General features: G+C 43.7%; 1 protein-coding gene across 1 annotated transcript; it reads right to left on the bottom strand.

The window, feature by feature from the left end:
• Positions 1 to 282: 282 nt before the first annotated feature.
• On the bottom strand, positions 283 to 22,249 carry oatx (organic anion transporter X; the record flags this gene model as incomplete). Its single annotated transcript, XM_079569550.1, has 15 exons — positions 22,174 to 22,249; positions 18,211 to 18,411; positions 18,077 to 18,147; positions 17,860 to 17,989; positions 14,919 to 15,022; positions 14,366 to 14,520; positions 11,667 to 11,835; positions 9,957 to 10,080; positions 9,772 to 9,887; positions 9,630 to 9,684; positions 8,514 to 8,673; positions 7,011 to 7,119; positions 3,229 to 3,307; positions 1,970 to 2,097; positions 283 to 478 (listed from the first exon to the last, which is right to left on the bottom strand). The coding sequence occupies exons 1-15, from the start codon at positions 22,198 to 22,200 to the stop codon at positions 283 to 285; spliced, it is 1,824 nt and encodes a 607-aa protein (XP_079425676.1). The 5' UTR covers positions 22,201 to 22,249.
• Between the last annotated feature and the right edge of the window lie 1,445 nt (positions 22,250 to 23,694).

Below are 23,694 nucleotides of genomic sequence, written 5' to 3'. Positions count from 1 at the left end.
TAGAAGTAAAATCAGGTAAAGCTCCTTTAAAGTCTGTGTAAGGTATGATATTTTAATGAGGTGGGCGGGGCATCTCAGCTGCTCAGACTCCAGTAGAAATGTGTGAAGCCAAAGAACAAACAAACATCAGTGTTAATAAAAGGTTTTTATTCAGAACTGTCTTTGGTCTGAACTTCATAAAAATACCTCTGAGCTAAAATATATTAAAAACAAAACGATTTAAAAGTGAATTCACTCTAAAAGATCAGCGCTTTGCTAATTATTACAAACGATCTGCTTCTGTCAAAGTGCGTCCAGGCCGGCCTTCTCCACCTCCTTCAGCTCCACCTCCTTCAGCTCCACCTCCACAAGCTCCTCCCCCTTCAGCTCCTTCGTCTCCTTTAAAGGCTGCAGCTCCTTGGACACGCCCACTACCGGAGTGATGTCATTCAAGGACATACCTTCTTTGGGCCTCTTGTGGGCGGGGCCTTGACCGGACCTGTGGAGACCAGACAGAGGCTCAGACACTTTCACTTACCATCAGGGTCTTTCAACATCACTTACAACCAAAGGAAAGTCGTTCAGAACCACAAAAGTGTTGATTACAAAAAATATGCTTTGCCGGCCCCCCAGGACTGAACCTCTGGCCCTCAAGATGAGTCTGAGAAACATCATTATGGAAATAAGGGATCAAATTCCTGTTAAAGTAGTCTAAAAATGAGAGAAATAGTGTCAATTTTTTTTTTTAAATGTCCAGCGAGAACATCCCACTTGGGCATAGTGATTATGATATATGTTTTATTTGGGTCGCAGCTTGTCATCCTATAGGGTAATGGTGGGTCCCAAAGTCAATCCACCGAGGAACCACTTATGTAAAACACCGGCATTTTGTTCATAGGTAGTAAATGTGGTACTAGTAGTACCACCATAAGAACCATTGTAGTAAATGTGGTACTAGTAGTACCACCATAAGTACCATTGTAAGTATCACTGTAAGTACCACCATAAGTATCACCGGAAGTACCGCCGTATACGGTGGTACTTCCGGTGATACTTAATTCTAGGTACTTATAAGTACCTAGAATTAAGTATCACCGGAAGTACCTAGAATTAGGTACTTACAGCGGTACTTACAGTGATAAGTATCACTGTATCACCATAAGTATCTAGAATTACCTCTGTAAGTACCAAGGACTCACCGGCCCGTAATGTAAAGTGTTACCAGGTTGGACTTTTGAGCAGACAAGGAATAAAACAGAAATAATAAAGTTTTGTTAATGAGCCTGACTTTAGCGACATCATGAATATTAATGAGCAGGTTTCTTAATTTTTTCCAGTGTTTCAGAAGGGGGCGAGGGGGAAGGACAGACTTGAGGACAGGAAGTTTAACTACAGGACATTAAAAAGCTTTAGATCTGACTTGTTTCTGCCTGAACCCTGATCTGAAGGAGAATCTGTGTGAGCCAGATGTTCCTCTGTGAGGCCGGCGTTTCGTGAAAGGTGAAAGGTGGTGTGTTTGTGAAAGGTCGTGTGTTGGTGAAAGGTCGTGTGTTGGTGAAAGGTCGTGTGTTGGTGAAAGGTCGTGTGTTGGTGAAAGGTGGTGTGTTTGTGAAAGGTCGTGTGTTGGTGAAAGGTCGTGTGTTGGTGAAAGGTCGTGTGTTGGTGAAAGGTCGTGTGTTGGTGAAAGGTCGTGTGTTGGTGAAAGGTCGTGTGTTGGTGAAAGGTGGTGTGTTGGTGAAAGGTCGTGTGTTGGTGAAAGGTGGTGTGTTGGTGAAAGGTGGTGTGTTTGTGAAAGGTGGTGTGTTTGTGAAAGGTCGTGTGTTCGTGAAAGGTCGTGTGTTCGTGAAAGGTCGTGTGTTCGTGAAAGGTCGTGTGTTTGTGAAAGGTGGTGTGTTTGTGAAAGGTGGTGTGTTTGTGAAAGGTGGTGTGTTTGTGAAAGGTCGTGTGTTGGTGAAAGGTCGTGTGTTTGTGAAAGGTCGTGTGTTCGCACCATTTTTCCTCCACGTCGTCGATGGTGTCGGGCAGATTGATGTTCAGCGTCTCGGGGAGAAAACAGGCGAATCCGGTGGCGATGATGGCGGCGCCGCCGTAGACCAGGCTGGGCAGCGCCGGCAGAACCTGCAGGAACATCACAGATCACTCAGTCATGAATGAATGAATGAATGAATGAGGCCCCGTACGAATGAGAGGGACGCCTGGTGTTCATCAGAAACAAGATGGAAGACACGATGGAAGACAGAAGACGAGACGGAAGACGAGATGGATGATAAGATAGAACAGGGGTCGGCAGGTGTGCTCGGTGCAGGGCCGGGTTTCTTCATCGTCAAAAGACCAAGGGCCGGACCCTCCAATTAAAGCAATTAGTAAATCATCACTTTCTACATAAGCCAGTGTGTACATCATGTCTGGAAAAATGTCCATCGTAAAAGATAAATGACTTAAAATCGCTTGAATAAAGTTTTTTTTATGCTAAATTTGAGTCTGTTTGAACTGATCTAAGATCAGATAAAAACAGCAATGCCAATGGAACAAACAGAAATCCAACTGGAAATCAGACAAATTAACTTTTACTGTAATTTTTTTTAATTTTTCACTTGAAATTATACAAAATAATCTGAATTAAGAAAAAACTTGTGCTTGTTCCATTGGCAAGAATAGGTTTTATCTGCTTTAAGGCCAGACCATTCAAGTAGATTTAAGTCATTTCTTTGTATTCTTAGAGTATTCCTTTAGGATTATGGCCTAAGGGTGCTCTGCTGAGACATTTTAAGGAATTGACAGTATTTTTAACATTTCTAGAGTCCTTTAACAGGAATTTGATCTATGATTTGGGTCATAATATTTCTCAAAATCATCTCGAGGGCCAGAGTTTGATGGCGGAGGGCCGGATGTTGCCTACCCCTGAGATGGAAGACACGATGGAGGCCGTTGGATGTGAATCGAGCCACAAAAAGCAGAAATTTGACTGAATCTGAGTTGGCGTTTACACTTTTATACATTCATTAGTTTCTACAGTAAAATCCCTGTTCATTCATTCATTATTTCTGACGAGGCTTTGACCCAAATGTGGCCATGGGTTGAAACATCTGAAACATCTGGATGGTTCATAATTTGCATTATTGAGGCTAATGCTAACATAATTACACATCACTTCCTCCTCGCCGCAGGTCACGTGACACAAACGTGATCTGCGTGGAGGAGAAAGTGGCGACCGACAGAGAGAGTATCGAGTTTAGTGAAATGACTGACCTCGTCCAGGATCAACACGGCCGGAGCCGCCATGCTCCCCACACGGGCCATGGTGGACACCAGCCCCATCCCGGTCTGTCTGTGAACACAACACAACAGGTCAGCCTCACAACCCGAGACCCTCACGGTGAAGACCAGGAGTGACCGGGAGTGACCAGGAGTGACCGGACCTTCTTTCATCCATGTGGTGGATGCCTCTACCACCACCATTTTGTGTGGTGGTTGCCACACAAAATGGCCTTTTTCAAGCTTTAAATCATGTTATTATGTCACTCCCTCATTAAAAACACGTGAATGTGCCAAGGCAACACTTCAGGCGTATTTCTGAGTAATCTGTAAAAACTCTGATGGCGGCCATTTTAGGGATAGGTTTGCCTGAGTCCTCCTAGGAACGCCCCCACCTCCTGGAGACGCCTCCGAGCTGTCGTCACCAGCCGAGTAACCAACCACTGCTCCTCAGCAGAACCCCCTCCCCACTGATGCCACAGACAGTTATTCTAATTTACTGCATTTACAGATCAACAGAAGGTTTGTCATCATTGTAGTGTGATATAGACTGGTGCTGTGTGACTCTAAGGACAAATCAATCCTTATTTATGTAGCGCATTTCATGTAACAACATGAACATGTAAGTGCTTTACAGATTTAAAAACATTCCCTCACACAGATCCTCTCCCCACCCTCCTCTCAAGGTAAAACAATGGACATGAGGCTGAGATAAGGCTGAGAACAGATAAACCAGGTAAGGAAACACCGGCTGCACTGCAAAAAGTGGATTCTAAGCAAGTAAAAAATGTCTTACTTTAAGAAATAAGTTCTTATTTTTCCCTAAAAAGTAATAATGTTTTGCCGAGAAAGTTTTCTTGAGAAAAAAAAATCTTATTTTAGGAAATAAAATCTAGACATTTTTTTTTGTGCTAAGTTTAGTATTTTGTGTTTCTTTGTGTTATATCTCCCTCTAATGATGATTATATGGTTTACTCCACCCCTATTTAAAGCGCCGTGGTCCTTTGTTGCAGTCAGCTGGTTTTGAGTTCAGTTACTGTTAAGTTGGGCCCAAATTTTTGTAAGTTTTGACTTATTTTTGTAAGCCTTTGTTCATTCATTTTTTGAGCATTAAATTAAGTAAATTTCCTTTTTTTTAAACACCTTTGTCCCTGCCTTTTACTTGGTCCGTTACAATCTACTTAGTTCACACCATTTTTGCAACTCATTACTGCATGATGAGAATTTGGGCAAGATTTGTTTGAAATATGACTTCAAACAAAATGAATGTATGAACCGTAGTTGCAAAAATGTGACCAGTGATTTTATTGAAAACTGAAAAACGAATCCACTTTTAGGTTCAAAGTAATGTGTGTTTAAGATGACGTTTGCCTCACACGGATTCCAGACCAGTTTTTGTTTTTGCTGCGGAGCCTCAGGGCGACACGACTCTGATCAAATCAAAATCCAGATCCAAACATCTCAGTCCGCACTTCATTTCCCATCATCCCTTTGGCCTTTGTAGTTCAGGCAGCCGAGTGAGGCCTTTTTTTTGTGGCGCCTAAAGGGTTAAGTGTTTAGCCTGGGGGGGGGGGGCACAGATCCGAGCTCACTGCAGCCATTCAACTGGATACAAGATGTTCAAACCGTCCCTCACACCTTCATTTAGAACCACAATCCCTTTCATTTCATTGTGAGAGGTTTTAATTGTGTGAAATTATTAACCTCTTAACTCCCGCCTGAACCGAGAGGATCTTTTTCCTCACGTCAGATTTTTTTCCCATCATTTTTTTGTTGGGTATTCAACTCATTTTTGTAAGTCATTTTTTTGGGTAATTTTTTGTCATTTTTTTGACAATTTTTTGTCATTTCTTTTGTCATTTTTGTGACATTTTTGCATACATTTTTTGTCACTTTTGTCAAATTTTTCTCACTTTTTTGTCACATTTCCATCATTGTTTTCGTCTCAGGCTGCGTCTGAAACCATCAAATTGTCGCCTCTAAGCTCTAACACCAGAAACTAACTCCTTAACCTTTCATGGGGTCGACTGTTAGATCTGTGCAGTTCGGGAACTAGAGCTTCAGCTGCATTTTGAACAATCCGTCTTAAACAGGGGAAAGGGAAGTGACATCACCAACAGCTGTTTTTCTTCTTCTTTAAAGTTATTGGTGGAGTGCAGGCCAAACAAAAGTGCATGTCGCCCCCTAGTGTCCAACAACAACATAGTGTCCAAACAAAGACATTTAAGGAGAAAAATAAATCCAAATGATCCAAACATTTCACTTTAGTCTTATTTTATTTATTTATTATGCAAATGATCCATGTGGATTAAGTTTCTACTAAATGAAAACAAAAGCATTTAATCTGTTTCCTGAGTTTCCTCTTTAACACTGACATGTGACTGAGCTGTGGGGACGACAACATGGATTTATCACTTTATAAAGTTTGACTTGTGCAGAATCTTATTTTTTAATTATTATTATTTTTATTATTAAATGTGCTCCTGTCAATCAACAGTGGTTGTGCATGAATCACTCGAGGGTGGGGGCGAGGGGGGTGGGGGGATTTGGCGCAGTGGCTTATGGGACGGCACATAGCTCCTAATCACCGGTTAGTTAGCATCAGAGGTCCCTATGCTAAAGTGGCTATGATAGTTAGCATCAGAGGTCCCTATGCTAAAGTGGCTATGATAGTTAGCATCAGAGGTCCCTATGCTAAAGTGGCTATGATAGTTAGCACCAGAGGTCCCTATGCTAAAGTGGCTATGATAGTTAGCATCAGAGGTCCCTATGCTAAAGTAGCTATGATAGTTAGCATCAGAGGTCCCTATGCTAAAGTGGCTATGATAGTTAGCACCAGAGGTCCCTATGCTAAAGTGACTATAATAGTTAGCACCAGAGGTCCCTATGCTAAAGTGGCCATGATAGTTAGCATCAGAGGTCCCTATGCTAAAGTGGCTATGATAGTTAGCATCAGAGGTCCCTATGCTAAAGTGCTGAAAAAGAAAAAAGTCCGCACAACTAAGTAGCTCCCAGAAAAGTTATTTAATGATGACTTACATCATTAAATGTAAGTTAATGATGTAAGTCATTAAATAACTTTTCTGGGAGCTACTTAGTTGTGCGGACTTTTTTCTTTTTCAGCTCTATAGTCCACTTTGGTCCTGCACACTATTCAGACTGGATGTGCGTGTTTTTTCTTCTTTAACGCCTTATGCTAAAGTGGCTATGATAGTTAGCATCAGAGGTCCCTATGCTAAAGTTGCTATGATAGTTAGCATCAAGGCTCCTTTTCCAAACTACTTCCTGACAGACCAATTCGGAAGCAACTTGCCATGGCGGACGCTGACGCACATCCGGTTTGGTGTAAGAGCTCTTAGCAATCTGATGGTTTCGGAAGGAGTCTCAGTTTTGTTGCTATTTTCACAGCTTTTTTCCAGAAGCTTTTGGATTGGGGTAAAGCCAAACTGGAGAAAATGTGCTCGGTTCAGGTGGGAGTTAAGGGGTTAAACTTGCAATAAGAAGAACCATCTCTGGTGATGTGGGCCAAGTCAATAAGGATGATGAGGGCCCCCAAAAACTGGTCTGAGGGCCACACTTCGGGTTCCCCTCGCTTAACATGTGCAACACGGCTTATCTGGGACTCTTTTAGATGTTCTGCTCCTGCTCCTGATGACGGTGGGGGTGTGGGGAGTACCTGATGACGGTGGGGGTGTGGGGAGTACCTGATGACGGTGGGGGGAGTACCTGATGACGGTGGGGGGGGGGGGAGTACCTGATGACGGTGGGGGGAGTACCTGATGACGGTGGGGTACAGCTCTCCGGTGTACAGGTAGACGGTCGTGAAGGAGGCTGAGATGAAGCCTTTCCCGATACAGGCCAGAGCCGTCCTCAGCGTCTGCATCTCTGAAACACAGGAGGGTACTCTCTCACATTCACACAGGCGGGTGCTCTCTTACATTCACACAGGCGGGTGCTCTCTTACATTCACACAGGCGGGTACTCTCTTACATTCACACAGGCGGGTGCTCTCTTACATTCACACAGGCGGGTACTCTCTTAAAATGCGATCACTGACAGAGCCGTGGGAAGATGTTTTAGTTAGGGGGCGCTGAGGGACAAAATTTACCCCCAAAATACTTTTTCTGTGCATAAATCCTGTTTATTAACCTCTTAACTCCCGCCTGAACCGAGAGCATTTTCTCCAGTTCAGCTTTACCCAAATCCTGTAGGCCAGTGTAACGCCTCATATGAAAGACCTACAAAACTAAATTGATTTTTTTCATCACTTTTATTGTTGGGCAGTCGTCTCATTTTTGTCAAATTTTCGTGACTTTTTTGTCACTTTTGCGTCAAATTATTCGCATTTTTTTGTCAAATCTTATCACTTTTTTGTCCAATTTTTGTCCATTTTTGTAAATTTTTTGTAAATTTTTTGTAAATTTTTTGTAAATTTTTTGTAAATTTTTTGTAAATTTTTCGTAAATTTTTCGTCAAATTATTTGCATTTTATCGTCAATTTTTTCTCACTTTTTTGTCCAATTTTTGTCAATTTTTGTCATTTTTTGTACATTTTTTGTCACTTTTTCGTCAAATTATCCGCATTTTTTTATGTCAAATTCTTATCACTTTTTCGTCATTTTTCCTGCAATTTTTCGTCAAATTTTTCTTCAAATTTTTGTCATTTTTTGTACATTTTGTGTCACTTTTTCGTCAATGTTTTCTCACGTCTTTCACATTTCCATTATTGTTTTCGTCTCAGTTTTGTCGCTATTTTCACACCTTTTTTCCAGAAGCTTTTGGATTGGGGTAAAGCTGGAGAAGAAAATGTGCTCGGTTCAGGTGGGAGTTAAGGGGTTAATATTGCCTGCAGTTCACAAGCTATCCAGCAGGGGGTGCTGCAGCGCCCTCAGCACCCTGGGTTCCCACGGCCTTGATCACTCATGTCAGTTATATTCCAAAAATGACTCTATCCACACAGACGTTTATATGGTCAGTCTGGTGTAATAAGTGATTTGCCTCAGGTGCTCTGTGGAGCGGGTCACACTGTTTTTAATGCAGGCTAGCTGATACCATAGACATGCACTAGCCTAGCATTAGCCTAGCGCCACGAAACTCTTCAAATATAAGAACTGCATGAATTACAAAGAAAATATCTCCAGAAATGTGAAAAATCCTGAAATATCCCTTTAATACAGAACCTGCAGTTACACATTTGACCTGAGGTGGCAGTAGTGAGTATAAAATAGTCAACTTGCATCCAGCCCCTTTAAAGGCGTCCTCTCAGTCTCGTCACTCACCTGTGGGGACCAGGATGTTGGCGAAAACCACTGACCCGGCCATGAACAGACACATGGCCTGAGTGACCCTCCTGCCCAGCACACTGAGCATGCCCAGAGCCAGCAGCTTCGACGGGAAGTCCACCGCGCCGAAGATGATCTGGATCAGGTAGATGCTCACCTGCGGAGGAGGAGGAGGAGGAGGAGGAGGAGGAGGAGGAGGAGGAGGGGGAGGAGAGGTTAAAGCGACACGTGACTCATTTCTAGCTCCCCTTGAACCCTTAACCACCCGCCAAAACCAAATGCATTCTCTCCTCTTTGCCATTGTCGTCACTTTTTATTTCCCTTGTGTTTTTGTCACTTTACTTTTTTCTGCTGGATTTTTGTCATTTTTTTTTGCTGGATTTTTATCATTTTTTTGCTGGATTTTTGTCTTTTTTATGCTGGATTTTTGTCACTTTTTTTTGGATTTTTGTCATTTTTTTGTCATTTTTTGCTGGATTTTTGTCTTTTTTATGCTGGATTTTTGTCACTTTTTTTTGGATTTTTGGTATTTTTTGCTGGATTTTTTGCCATTTTTTTGCTGGATTTTTGTCATTTTTTGCTGGATTTTTTGCATTTTTTTGCTGGATTTTGGTCATTTTTAGCTGGATTTTTGTCATTTTTTTGCTGGATTTTTGTCATTTTTTTGCTGGATTTTTGTCATTTTTTTTGCTGGATTTTTGGTATTTTTTGCTGGATTTTTGGCATTTTTTGCTGGATTTTTGTCTCTTTTTTTTTGCTGGATTTTTGTCATTTTTTGCTGGATTTTTTGCATTTTTTTGCTGGATTTTGGTCATTTTTTTGCTGGATTTTTGTCATTTTTTTGCTGGATTTTTGTCATTTTTTGCTGGATTTTGGCATTTTTTTGCTGGATATTTGGCATTTTTTGCTGGATTTTTGTCTCTTCTTTTTTCTGGATTTTTGTCTTTTTTTGCTGGATTTTTTGAATTTTATCAGCTGGATTTTTGGAATTTTTTGTTGCCCTTTTGTCATTTTTGTCACTTTTTTATCACTGTTTTGTAGAAGCGTTCAGATTTGGAGGATTTGGAGAAAGCAGGTTCCGGTGGGAGTTCAGAGGTTGACGTTTCTCCTCACCCCAAACTTCTGCATGTCCATGACGATGCCGTAGTAGGCGAAGGAGGTGGAGAACCTGCCGGGTGGACACATGGAGCGAGTGGTCAGTCGTGTACATACTCACAGCCCCGCCCCTAAACCCCCCCAAGCCCCGCCCCCTCACCAGACCACCACGAGGCACACGGAGATCCGCCGCATGGCTCTGGTTCGCACCAGGTCCACCGCCGTGTGCGTGGACTTCTGAGACTCCATCTCCTTCTTCATGTGGGAATGCAGCACCTGGACCACACAGATAATCACGTTTCACAGTCATGGACACGGTTTTTCAGCTGAGGAACCGAGCAGTACCTCCACCGTGAGCTTCTCCATGGCCTCGTGTTTGCCGTTGATCCTCCCCACGCGCTGCAGGGCCTTCAGAGCGTCTTCTGAGCGGTTCTTGAGGAGCAGCCACCGCGCCGACTCGCAGTACCACCTGAGCCAACAACATGAAGGAAACATCTCAGCTCCTCATGGGCTAAAGGAGGGACTAAAGAAACATCTCAGCTCCTTATGGGCTAAAGGAGGGACTAAAGAAACATCTCAGCTCCTCATGGGCTAAAGGAGGGACTAAAGAAACATCTCAGCTCCTTATGGAGGGACTAAAGAAACATCTCAGCTCCTTATGGGCTAAAGGAGGGACTAAAGAAACATCTCAGCTCCTCATGGGCTAAAGGAGGGACTAAAGAAACATCTCAGCTCCTTATGGAGGGACTAAAGAAACATCTCAGCTCCTTATGGGCTAAAGGAGGGACTAAAGAAACATCTCAGCTCCTTATGGGCTAAAGGAGGGACTAAAGAAACATCTCAGCTCCTTATGGGCTAAAGGAGGGACTAAAGGAACATCTCAGCTCCTTATGGGCTAAAGGAGGGACTAAAGGAACATCTCAGCTCCTTATGGGCTAAAGGAGGGACTAAAGAAACATCTCAGCTCCTTATGGGCTAAAGGAGAGACTAAAGAAACATCTCAGCTCCTTATGGGCTAAAGGAGAGACTAAAGAAACATCTCAGCTCCTTATGGGCTAAAGGAAGGACTAAAGGAAACATCTCAGCTCCACCATTTCTCATGATATCTGTAGCACCGTAGCATATTCTGTGTTATAGCTGTGGCTCGTTTGAAAGCCGAGACTCTCAGCTCTCCGTAGGTGGAAACAGTTTAATTGTACGTGTCTCAGTTCCTGAGAAATCTGAGCTAAACTGAGGCTAGTTTGATCAAAATCAGTGAGATAATGAGTGTTTTATGAACTCTCTCCTCTCTGGACGGACACTAACCTTATGTGAAGAAGCAAATGCCTAAATATATTGGTTTCAAGTCAATTTTCAACGACAACATTGTTTTTACGTTTTGAAACACGCGGGTTCTTAATCTCCTTTTATCACGTGTTCATTTAAACAGCCTGGTTCTGGATTGAAGACTTTAACAGGATGTTTCTCAGCCGTCCTTGGACTGATTTTGACCATTTAAAAACTCAGAAACATTAAACAGGGGGTATTCTGCTTTTAGCTCCAGTCTATATCTCACTACAATGATGACAAACCTTCTGTTGGTCTGTAAATGCAGTAAATTAGAATAACTGCCTTGTATAAAATGTCTCTCTCAAAATGGCTGTAGTGAATGTCTTGAAATAGGCCTCTGTCTCTTTAAGAACCTCTGAGCCTTTAGACACGCCCCCTCCACACGCTGTCTGTGGCATCAGTGGGGAGGGGGTTCTGCTGAGGAGCAGTGGTTGGTTACTCGGCTGGTGACGAAAGCTCGGAGGCGTCTCCAGGAGGTGGGGGCGTTCCTAGGAGGACTCAGGCAAACCTATCCCTAAAATGGCCGCCATCAGAGTTTTTACAGATTACTCAGAAATACGTGAATGTGCCATGGCAACACTTCAGGCATGTTTTTAGTGAGGGAATGACATGATAACATGATGTAAAGCTTGAAAAAGTCCATTTGGCATAATACCCCCCTTTAAAGCGCGAGCTCAGCTTTAGCCACAGGTGAGGAAAAGAGGAGAGCGAGGAAGACGAGCTCACCAGCTGTAGGCGAAGGCGATGAACTGAGGCAGACACACCACCACCTGCAGCTTCCTCCAGTCCCTCAGCCAGAAGGCCAGGCCGGCCAGGATCAGCTGACCGAAGGTGAAGAAGAACGACGACAGCGTCCCGACCAGTGTGCGCTGGGGGGTGGGGATCCACTCCACCTCTGCGGGACACGGAGCGAGCACACACACACACACACACACACACACACACACACGCACACACACACACACACACACACGGTTAACCACTTTCTACAGCTGGATCCAAACGCTCATATTTGGGATTTCATTTAAAACGCCAGAGTAAACCTTTGGCTCCTTAGATCTACAATGTTTTAATTTCACTAATGTGATGTTTACAGAGCACGTGCGCAGTGTTCGCGTTAGCAAACCGCCCTGTCTCGCTATGAACTCAGGCTGAGACGAGCTTCTATTTAACCCCTTAACTCCCACCTGAACCGAGCACATTCTCTCCAGTTTGGCTTTACCCCAATCCAAAAGCTTCTGGAAAAAAGGTGTGAAAATAGCAACAAAACTGAGACGAAAACAATGATGGAAATGTGACAAAAAAGTGACAAAGAATTGATGAAAAAGTGGCAAAAATGTCACAAAAATGTCACAAGAAATTGACAAAAATGTGACAAAAAAATTACAAAAAAACGGATGAAAAAATTACGAAAAAATGACAAATGTGACAAAAATTAGTTGAAGACCCCAAAAGAAAAATGATGAAAAAAAAATCTGATGATCCTCGATTCAGGCGGGAGTTAAGAGATTAACTCAAGTGAACATTCGAGGAGAGTCAGAGCTAGAAACGAGTTTATGCAACAGCTGAGAGATGTGAGAGGTGGTGTTCAGGTTCAGAAGGAGCTTGTTTGAAAGACAAAAATCGGATTTAGAAACAATTAAGCTCTTACCACCCGCCTGAACCAAATGCATTCTGTCCTCTTTGGCTAAACGCCTGTGTAACACCTCATTTGAAAGCTAAGACCCTCCTCGCGTTGTGTCACCTTATTTTGTGTGTTTTTTTTGTTTTGTTTTTCATTTTGGTCACTTCTGTTGAATTTTTGTTGTTTTGTCACATTTTTGATGAATTTGTCATTTTTTGTTACATTTTTCGGTTGAGTTTTAGTCACATCTGTTGCGTTTACATCCTTGTTTTCTTCTCATTTTTTGTGGCTGTTTTGGTGCTTTTTTCCCCAAGAAGCTTGTTGATTTTGGGTAAAGCCAAACTGGAGAAAATGGGATCCGTTCAGGTGGGAGTTAAGAGGTTAAACGTCTCTTATGGTTCTGAAATTATGAGCAAAAGTCTCCAACAAAAAATATTAAAACACAATCTTTTTTTGTAGGTTTACACTCCTGATTGAACCGTATCCATGGTAACGTAGACATTCTGTTATGAAAACCAACCAGAAACCCTAAAGAACCTGAAGCATCACAGGAGGAGGTGAAGGTACTGAGCCAACCACCTGTGCAGCTGCTGAAAGTCATAGAAACCGTTTACATAAAAGGCACCTCGTGTTGCTGTCATGTTCCGGGCATTTGGAGGCAAGGTGACACAAGGGGGCGCCCTTCAACCTTCTCAGTGTAAATGTGAGTTGACTTTCTTCAGAGTGAGACTTTAGGTCAGACATGAGTGACAGTAACATGAGGCTAAATACATGAGCTCTTTGTTTGCAGTAAAAAGGCTGAGGCCTCATTGCTCTTCAGTCACAGACTGAGAAGTGAAGAAGGAAGTCATGGAGCTTCTGCTTTAGACAGAACTTCAGACTCTGCTGCCTTTAAGAGTCATATCAGATTCTGAAACTCAAATATGTAGTAAAAACATAATATATGGAAAATTATTATTACAAAAAGAAAAATATTTGAAAATCATGTATCTAATCAAAAACCCCAAACAAACCCAGGTCATCTGTATCTGCTGTAAAGTCATGTTTGTCCCGGTTCCTCTGAGTCGTGGTGCAGCAGGACTGATGTGGACAGATGTTACAGAAGAAGCTCGTGAGGTTCATTTCTTCAACAGTTTCTATAGTAACTATTTTCTCCAAAGTGAAAGTAGATCTACCACAGTCCTGTCCACATCTGTCATGGTCCACCAGGACCCACCACGACTCAGAGGAACTGGGACAAACATGACCTACAGCAGATACAGATGACAAGGGTTTGTTTGGGTTTTTGGATTAGATACAGGGTTTTCAAATATGTTTTTTTGTAGTTGTAATAATAATTTTCCATATATTATGTTTTTACTACAGATTTGAGTTTCAGAATATGATATGACTCTTTCCTGCAGCAGAAGTCTGAAGTTCTGTCTAAAGCAGAAGCTCCATGACTTCCTTCTTCACTTCTCAGTCTGTGCCTGAAGAGCAATGAGGCCTCAGCCTTTTTACTGGAAACAAAGAGCTCACTGTATTTAGCGTCATGTTACTGTCACTCATGTCTGACCTAAAGTCTCACTCTGAAGAAAGTCAACTCACATTTACACTGAGAAGGTTGAAGGGCGCCCCCTTGTGTCACCTTGCATCCAAATGCCCAGAACATGACAGCGGGTCTAAATGACCCGCGAAGGCGACACGAGGGTAAAGAAGTGATTTGTCTTCGTGAATCTGACCTTCAAACTCCACAAACTTTTAAAGTGACACTTTTGTTTGAGAACATTGGGCCACAGTCATGGATGTTTCCTTTACTTACTGAGCGAGACGCCGTTGATGATGATGCCCGACACCGCCATCCCGCTGAGGAACCTGAAGATGCAGTAGGCGGAGTAAGACGGAGAGAGGGCGGAGCTGCAGCCCAGGATGGCCAACTGCAGGTACGACCATATTAGGATGGACCGCCGCCCAAACCTACAACGTTTACATCAGAAGGTCAAATACTGGTGAAGCAATCAGAGCAGCATGACGAGTGCGGACAGGCCCTCACTCCCTGACCATGACGAGTGCGGACACGCCCTCACTCTCTGACCCTGAAGAGTGCGGACACACCCTCACTCTCTGACCATGACGAGTGAGGACACGCCCTCACTCTGACCATGACGAGTGAGGACACGCCCTCACTCCCTGACCGTGACGAGTGCGGACACGCCCTCACTCCCTGACCATGACGAGTGCGGACACACCCTCACTCTCTGACCCTGACGAGTGTGGACAGGCCCTCACTCTGACCCTGATGAGTGTGGACAGGCCCTCACTCTGACCGTGACGAGTGCGGACACGCCCTCACTCTGACTCCATGTTGCACTCACTTGTCGGACAGTCCTCCATAGATGATGGCTCCTGTGAGGACGCCTCCCATGTAGATTGTCTGGATCATCTGCTTCATCGGCTTCCAGGAGCAGACCAGGCCGAACTGCAAGGTACAAAGGAGGCCGCGTTATAGCTTTGAACCTGAGGTCGTCTGATGCCAAATCCGAAACGAGCAGATTGGTCCGGATGTGCGTCCGCCATGATAAGAAGCCTCCGAATTCGGCTGTCAGTTAGGAAGGAGTTAGGGGAGGAGCCTCAATGCTAACTATCATAGCCACATTAGCATAGGGACCACTGATGCTAACTATTATAGCCACTTTAGCATAGGGACCTCTGGTGCTAACTATCATAGCCACATTAGCATAGGGACCACTGATGCTAACTATCATAGCCACTTTAGCATAGGGACCTCTGGTGCTAACTATCATAGCCACTTTAGCATAGGGACCTCTGGTGCTAACTATCATAGCCACATTAGCATAGGGACCTCTGGTGCTAACTATCACAGCCACTTTAGCATAGGGACCTCTGATGCTAACTATCATGGCCACTTTAGCATAGGGACTTCTGGTGCTAACTATCATAGCCACTTTAGCATAGGGACCTCTGGTGCTAACTATTATAGCCACTTTAGCATAGGGACCTCTGGTGCTAACTATCATAGCCACTTTAGCATAGGGACCTCTGATGCTAACTGTCATGGCCACTTTAGCATAGGGACCTCTGATGCTAACTATCATAGTCACTTTAGCATAGGGACCTCTGATGCTAACTGTCATGGCCACTTTAGCATAGGGACTTCTGGTGCTAACTATCATAGCCACTTTAGCATAGGGACCTCTGGTGCTAACTATCATAGCCACTTTAGCATAGGGACCTCTGATGCTAACTGTCATGGCCACTTTAGCATAGGGACCTCTGGTGCTAACTATCATAGCCACTTTAGCATAGGGACCTCTGATGCTAACTGTCATGGCCACTTTAGCATAGGGACCTCTGATGCTAACTGTCATGGCCACTTTAGCATAGGGACCTCTGGTGCTAACTATCATAGCCACTTTAGCATAGGGACCTCTGATGCTAACTGTCATGGCCACTTTAGCATAGGGACCTCTGATGCTAACTATCATAGTCACTTTAGCATAGGGACCTCTGATGCTAACTGTCATGGCCACTTTAGCATAGGGACTTCTGGTGCTAACTATCATAGCCACTTTAGCATAGGGACCTCTGGTGCTAACTATCATAGCCACTTTAGCATAGGGACCTCTGATGCTAACTGTCATGGCCACTTTAGCATAGGGACCTCTGGTGCTAACTATCATAGCCACTTTAGCATAGGGACCTCTGGTGCTAACGAACCAGTGATTAGGAGCTATGTGCCATCCCATAAGCCACTGCACGCATCCCCCCCTCGGCCCCACCCCCATGCGCAACCACTCTTGATTAACAGTTGCACATTTAATGAAAAATATGGAATAAGATTCTGCACAAGCCAAACTTTATAAAAGTGAGTCAAGTCTATCATTGTGTTTACTGAGGAAGTTTCGTCTTTGCTGCCAAACGTTCTCATTTTGGTCCATCAGTTTTCTACTGTTTATCCAGAGCTGGGTCAGAGAGGCAGCGGTCTCAGCAGGAATGACCCACACTTCCCTTCCCGTGCTTCTGGGGCAATAGGAATTGAGATGTAATTCGATGTTTTGAACCGTTCCGTCCCGTCGGGTTCTGTCACGCTCCGTCACGCCATGTTCCCGCGTGTTATGGTCAATGACACAAATCATTACACGGTTTCAGATATTGTTCCATGTTGCTGCGTGATGCTGGGGTCCATTGTGAGTCAACACGATTAGTTATTAAAGAGGGAGTATTCTGCTTTTTTCAACCACACAGCACCAGTCTATATCACACTACAATGATGACAAACCTTCTGTTGGTCTGTAAATGCAGTAAATTAGAATAACTGCCTTGTATAAAATGTCTCTCTCAAAATGGCTGTAGTGAATGTCTTGAAATAGGCCTCTGTCTCTTTAACCTCTTAACTTCCGCCTGAACCAAGCACATTTTCTCCAGTTTGGCTTTACCCCAGTCCAAAAGCTTCTGGGAAAAAGCTGAGACGAAAACAATGATGGAAATGGGACAAAAAAGTAACAAAAAATTGATGAAAAAGTGGCAAAAATGTCACAAAAATGTCTCAAGAAATTGATAAAAAAAATGACCAACAAATGACAAAAATGTGACAAAAAATGACAAAAATGTGACAAAAAAATGACAAAAAAATGACAAAAATGTGACAAAAAATGACAAAAATGTGACAAAAAAATGACAAAAAAATGACAAAAATGTGACAAAAAAATGACAAAAATGTGACAAAAAAATGACAAAAATGTGACAAAAAAATGACAAAAATGTGACAAAAAAATGACAAAAATGTGACAAAAAAATGACAAAAATGTGATTAAAAAAATGACAAAAATGTGACAAAAATGTGATAAAAAAATGTGACAAAAAATGACAAAAATGTGATAAAAAAATGACAAAAAATGGGACAAAAAAGTGACAAAAAATTGATGAAAAAGTGGCAAAAATGTCACAAAAATGTCTCAAGAAATTGACAAAAAAATGACCAACAAATGACAAAAATGTGACAAAAAATGACAAAAATGTGACAAAAAATGACAAAAATGTGACAAAAATGTGACAAAAAAATGACAAAAATGTGATTAAAAAAATGACCAAAAAATGACAAAAAAAATGACAAAAATGTGACAAAAATGTGATAAAAAAATGACAAAAATGTGACAAAAATGTGACAAAAAAATGACAAAAAAATGACATGGCGTCTCCAGGAGGTGGGGGCGTTCTTAGGAGGACTCAGGCAAACCTGTCCCTAAAATGGCCGCCATCAGAGTTTTTACAGATTACTCAGAAATCCGTCCTGACCTCAGAGACGGTGGTGGCGATGAACTCCGTGCGCTCGAACGTCCACCCGTCCACACATCCCTCCGTCGCCGCCTCCGTGGAGTTCATGGAGGCGTTGGCCGTGAGCAGGTGCCACTGAGGATCCACATACCTGCAAACCAGAAGCACATACGTGTAAACCAGAAGCACATACGGGACACAGACTCTGACCCGGGACAGGGGGAGGGGGGCGGGGCACCTCCGGCAGCGGTCCAGCCTGGCTCCTGACGCGTCCAGAGGGATGAACGCCTTCAGCCACTGCTCCGGGTCCTGCGGAGGGAGCGCAGGAGGTCACGCGTGTTCAGGGTCATACAGAGCGGTCATGTGACTGACCTGGGCGGCGTTGGGCGGGCTGTAGTTCCCGGGTAAGGTGCTGTAGTTCCCGGGTAAGGTGCTGTAGTTCCCGGGTAAGGTGCAGTAGTGGTTGGGGATCCCGGACACAAAGTTGTTGAGCAGATTCTGACTGGCCATGAACAGCCCCGGCAAACTGATGAGGGTCACGTGGATCCACTGGTACCGGCCGAAACCGCCCACCTGCAGACACCCGGCACAGCCATGAGGGGGGAGGACGAGCGAGGGAGGGGCAGACACCCGGCACAGCCATGAGGGGGGAGGACGAGCGAGGGAGGGAGGGGCAAACACCCGGCACAGCCATGAGGGGGGAGGACGAGCGAGGGAGGGGCAGACACCCGGCACAGCCATGAGGGGGAGGACGAGCGAGGGAGGGTCAAACACCCGGCACAGCCATGAGGGGGAGGACGAGCGAGGGAGGGAGGGGCAGACACCCGGCACAGCCATGAGGGGGAGGACGAGCGAGGGAGGGGCAAACACCCGGCACAGCCATGAGGGGGGAGGACGAGCGAGGGAGGGAGGGGCAGACACCCGGCACAGCCATGAGGAGGGAGGACGAGCGAGGGAGGGAGTGGGAAAACACCCGGCACAGCCATGAGGAGGGAGGACGAGCGAGGGAGGGGCAGACACCCGGCACAGCCATGAGGAGGGAGGACGAGCGAGGGAGGGAGGGACAACACCCGGCACAGCCATGAGGAGGGAGGACGAGCGAGGGAGAGAGGGGCAGACACCCGGCACAGCCATGAGGGGGGAGGACGAGCGAGGGAGGGAGGGGCAGACACCCGGCACAGCCATGAGGGGGGAGGACGAGCGGACCCTTACCACAGAGCCTGACCCTGGCCACAGATCAACAATGACCAGGACAGGACATCGTGGTCTTGTGGAGGTCCCCGGTGTGGAACCTGCTGAAGGGTCACTCACTCACACTCACACCAGAGCCGCTCTCTTACATCATCACAGGGAGTCGTTTGTTTGTTTACACGTGAGGCCGAGGCGCAGCAGGTCTAAAGCCGAGGGGAGACGAATAACAAGCCCTGCAGCAGAAACAAAGAACGTCTGCGCTGAGCCTGGTTTGTGAGATGGGCTTTTTTCTGCATTCAATGGCAGACAAAACTAAAAACTGAAGAGCTGCACTAGAGCTGGGTGTGAGCGTGCCCTGAGAGAACTTTTCTTACTGTTTTGATCGTGTTTTCAGCTTCATGGGTTTATTCAAATCAAATCACACCTCATTTGAAAGCTAAGACCCACAAAACAGATCTTTTTCCTTGCGTTGTTGCTGTGTTGTGTCACCATTTTTATGTTTTTTTTTCTTCTTTTTTTTTGTCACATTTTTGTTGAATTTTTGTCACTTTTTTGTTGAATTTTTGTCATTTTTTTGTTGAATTTTTGTCACTTTTTTGTTGAATTTGTGTCACATTTTTGTTGAATTTTTGTCACTTTTTTGTTGAATTTTTGTCACTTTTTTGTCACATTTTTGTCATTTTTTGTCGCGTTTACATCCTTGTTTTCTTCTCATTTTTTGTGGCCGTTTTGGTGCTTTTTTTCCCCAAGAAGCTTTTTGATTAGGGTAAAGCCAAACTGGAGAAAATGGGATCCGTTTAGGTGGGAGTTAAGAGGTTAAAGGAATAAAGGAATAGTTCACAGTTCTTCCAGACTGAGATCTGTTCTTACCTGAGCTTAGACGAGTTGATCCGTACCTGTCTGGTCTTTGTGAAAGAGCTCGATCACTTCTAACTTCACCCCATTTGGAGCCATAGGAACACACTGGGAGAGGCCAAATACTAACATCTTTGGTCTTTCTGCGTGACTGAGCGCACACACAAAGACCAGACAGGTACGGATCAACTCGTCTAAGCTCAGGTAAGAACAGATCTCAGTGTGGGAAAACGTTGGCCTGTTCTTTAACCCCCACATTTTCTCCCCTTCGGTTTGACCCAAATCTAAAAGCTTCTCGAAAAAAGGATCAAAACAAGACCGCCCAAGACGTGACTTCCTGTTTCGATCCAGCCCGCCAAAATAAAAGCACAGCTCGACTCATTGACTAAACTCTTGTAATGTCAAGAACCTGCTGAGCTGATTAAATACACACATTAAGTGTTTTGTCTAATGAATAAGATGGTGCTTCTATTTTGGTGTGCTGGATCGAAACAGGAAGTGACCGTTAGCTCTCGGGCACAGAGTCAAATAGCGAAGAAAACAAGACGTAAACAAGGATGAAAACGGCACAAAAACGCCACAAAACTCCGCTACAAAAGGCGACGACGACACAGCAACAATGGGAGGGAAAATATTTGATCCGTTTTGTAGCCTAAGCTTGTGGCCTTAGCTTTCAAATCAGGTGTTACACTGGCCTATAGTCTGTAAGCTGCAGTCAAGAAGCTTTGAGTAAAGCCGACCTGGTGGGGGTTAAAGGAACAGGCCACGGTTACACTGAGATCTGTTCTTACCTGAGCTTAGACGAGTTGAGCTCAGTCACATAAAAGACCAAAGATGTTGTTAGCATTCGGCCTCTCCCAGTGTGTTCCTGTAGCTCCAGACGGGGGTGAAGTTAGAAGAGACCGGGCTCTTCCACGAGCACAAAGACCAGACAGGTACGGATCAACTCGTCTAAGCTCAGGTAAGAACAGATCTCAGTGGCCTGTTCCTTTAACCTCTTAACTCCCGCCTGAACCGAGAGGATCTTTTTCCTCACGTCACATTTTTTTTCCATTTTAGTATTTTTTTTTGTCAAATTTTTATCAAATTTTTGTAATTTTTTTTAATCACATTTGTCATTTTTTTGTCCATTTTTTATCACATTTCTGTCATTTTTGTGTCACATTTTTGTATTTTTTGTTATCACATTTTTGTAATTTTTTTGGTCAATTTTTTTTATCACATTTTGTTGGGTGCTCAACTCATTGTCAATTTTTTGTATTTTGTTTGTCAAATTTTTATCACATTTTTGTAATTTTTTTTGTCACATTTCTGTATTTTTTTCGTACATTTTTTAACCCAAATTTTTTTCAACACATTTTTTTTAAATGTTTTTGTAAATTTATCAAATTTTTGTCATTTTTTTGGTCAATTTATCACATTTTTTTGTTGGGTGTTCAGCTAATTTTGTCAAATTTTTATCACATTTCTGTATTTTTTTCGTCCATTTTTTATCAATTTTTTGTCGTTTTTTTTTTATATTTTTTTGTATTTTTTATCACATTTTTGTAATTTGTCAATTTTTTTATCACATTTTGTTGGGTGTTCAACTCATTTTGTCAAATTTTTGTATTTTTTTGGTAAAATTTTTTAACAAATTTGTCATTTATCACATTTGTCATTTTTTTGTCATATTGTAATTTTTTTTAATCACATTTCTGTATTTTTTCGTCAATTTTTTATCAAATTCTTGTCATTTTTTGTCACGTGTCTTTATCACATTTCTTTTTTTTGTCAATTTTTTTATCACATTTTTTTGTTGGGTGTTCAACTCAAATTTTGGATTTTTTTGGTCAAATTTTTATCACTTTTTTGTGTGTGTTTTTTTAATCACATTTTTGTCATTATTTGTCATTTTTTGTGACACTTTTGCCACTTTTTCCATCAATTTTTCGTCACTTTTTTGTCACATTTCCATCATTGTTTTTGTCTCAGTTCTGTCACTATTTTCACACGTGCTCGGTTCAGGCGGGGGTTAAGGGGTTAAGCGAGTGAAGAAGTCCCAAAGGGCTGACGCGCGGCCACCAGGTGGAGCTGTTCCCCACCGGAGATGAACTGGCTCTTATTCAAAGTGAAGGAAACCGGGCGTCCCGTGTCCTGTGAAAAGCCCCACACAAATCTTTGGGGGACAGTTTAGTTTCGGTGCCAGGTGGAAGTTCCCAGCTCCTAAACCCGAGTCACAGGAAAACAAAAACCCATTAGTAGTACCCTCACGCCCCCCCCCCCCCCACCCGCCCGCCTTCTTCTCACCTCGTCCAGCAGCTCGGAAAAGCCCATCTTCAGACGTCGGTCACTTCAGCGCAGGTTTATACCGGGACCATAGCAGGGCTGTGATGTCCAGTGATGTCCGGTGATGTCCGGTGATGTCCAGTGATGTCCAGTGATGTCCAGTGAGACCTGCACACACACACACACCCCTCGCTCAGACTCTGGACTCTCTGGGACGGCTCGTAGATCTGCCGTCCTGAATGGCGTCCAAACCTCCTCCGGTCGCCGTGTTTCTGACCCGAGCCTCCCTCAGACGTATTACGGGATTAGACTCTGCCCCTGAAACGCTGGAATGCTACGCACGACTTTCGGAAGAGGGAAACCAGTGGAGTAACTAAATCTGAGAAACCCAGTTGGCAGGAATTAGAAAGACTGTACAAATCAATCAAATGTGAGGTTTTTATCTTTATAGAGGGGGTATTGTGCTTTTTTCAGTCCCATAGCACCAGACTATATCACACTATAATGATGACAAACCTTCTGTTGGTCTGTAAATGCAGTAAATTAGAATAACTGCCTTGTATAAAATGTCTCTCTCAAAATGGCTGTAGTGAATGTCTTGAAATAGGCCTCTGTCTCTTTAACCCCTTAACTCCCACCTGAACCGAGAGCATTTTCTCCAGTTTGGCTTTACCCCAGTGCAAAAGCTTCAGGAAAAAAGGTGAGAAAATAGCAACAAAACTGAGGCAAAAACAATGAAAAAAGTGACGAGAAATTGATGAAAAAGTGGCAAAAATGTCACAAGAAATTGACAAAAAATTGACGAAAAACAAACAAAAATGTGACAAAAATGTGACAAAAAATAACAAAAAAATGACAAAAAAGTTACAAAATGAGTTGAATACCCAACAAAAAAATGATGGAAAACAAATGTGATGACGTGAGGAAAAGGATCCTCTCGGTTCAGGCGGGAGTTAAGAGGTTAAGAACCTCTGACCCTTTCCGACACTTTCACAAAACCCGGAAAACCCGCGGACATACGACGCGGCTGGAATTTTCAATATTGTTTACTAGTTAACAGAGCCCATGTGCTCCTGCGATGAGGACCCGCCCCTCCCTCCCTTATTGAAAAAACAGCTCTTGGATTTGCCTTCGAAATAGTGATTTTGATTAAACACAAAATAGAAATAGACAATTTGACATCGATTACAGCGAGGCAAAAAAACGTGGACAGTTTTTTCAGGGTTGGTTACTCGGCTGGTGACGAAAGCTCGGAGGCGTCTCCAGGAGGTGGGGGCGTTCCTAGGAGGACTCAGGCAAACCTATCCCTAAAATGGCCGCCATCAGAGTTTTTACAGATTACTCAGAAATACGTGAATGTGCCAAGGCAACACTTCAGCCATGTTTTTAATGAGGGAGTGACATAATAACATGATGGAAAGCTTGAAAAAGTCCATTTTGCATAATACCCCCCCTTTAAAACTGTGTCTTCAGTGGGGGCGGGGCCTCGGGGGGGGCGGGGCCTGGGGGCCGATAAACGATACCAGACAGGGATCGGAAACA

Source organism: Gobius niger, assembly GCF_951799975.1.
Source record: "Gobius niger genome assembly, chromosome: 13".
NCBI lineage: Eukaryota > Metazoa > Chordata > Actinopteri > Gobiiformes > Gobiidae > Gobius > Gobius niger.
Note: the sequence above shows the minus strand (reverse complement) of the source record. Positions and strands in the feature narration are given on the sequence as shown.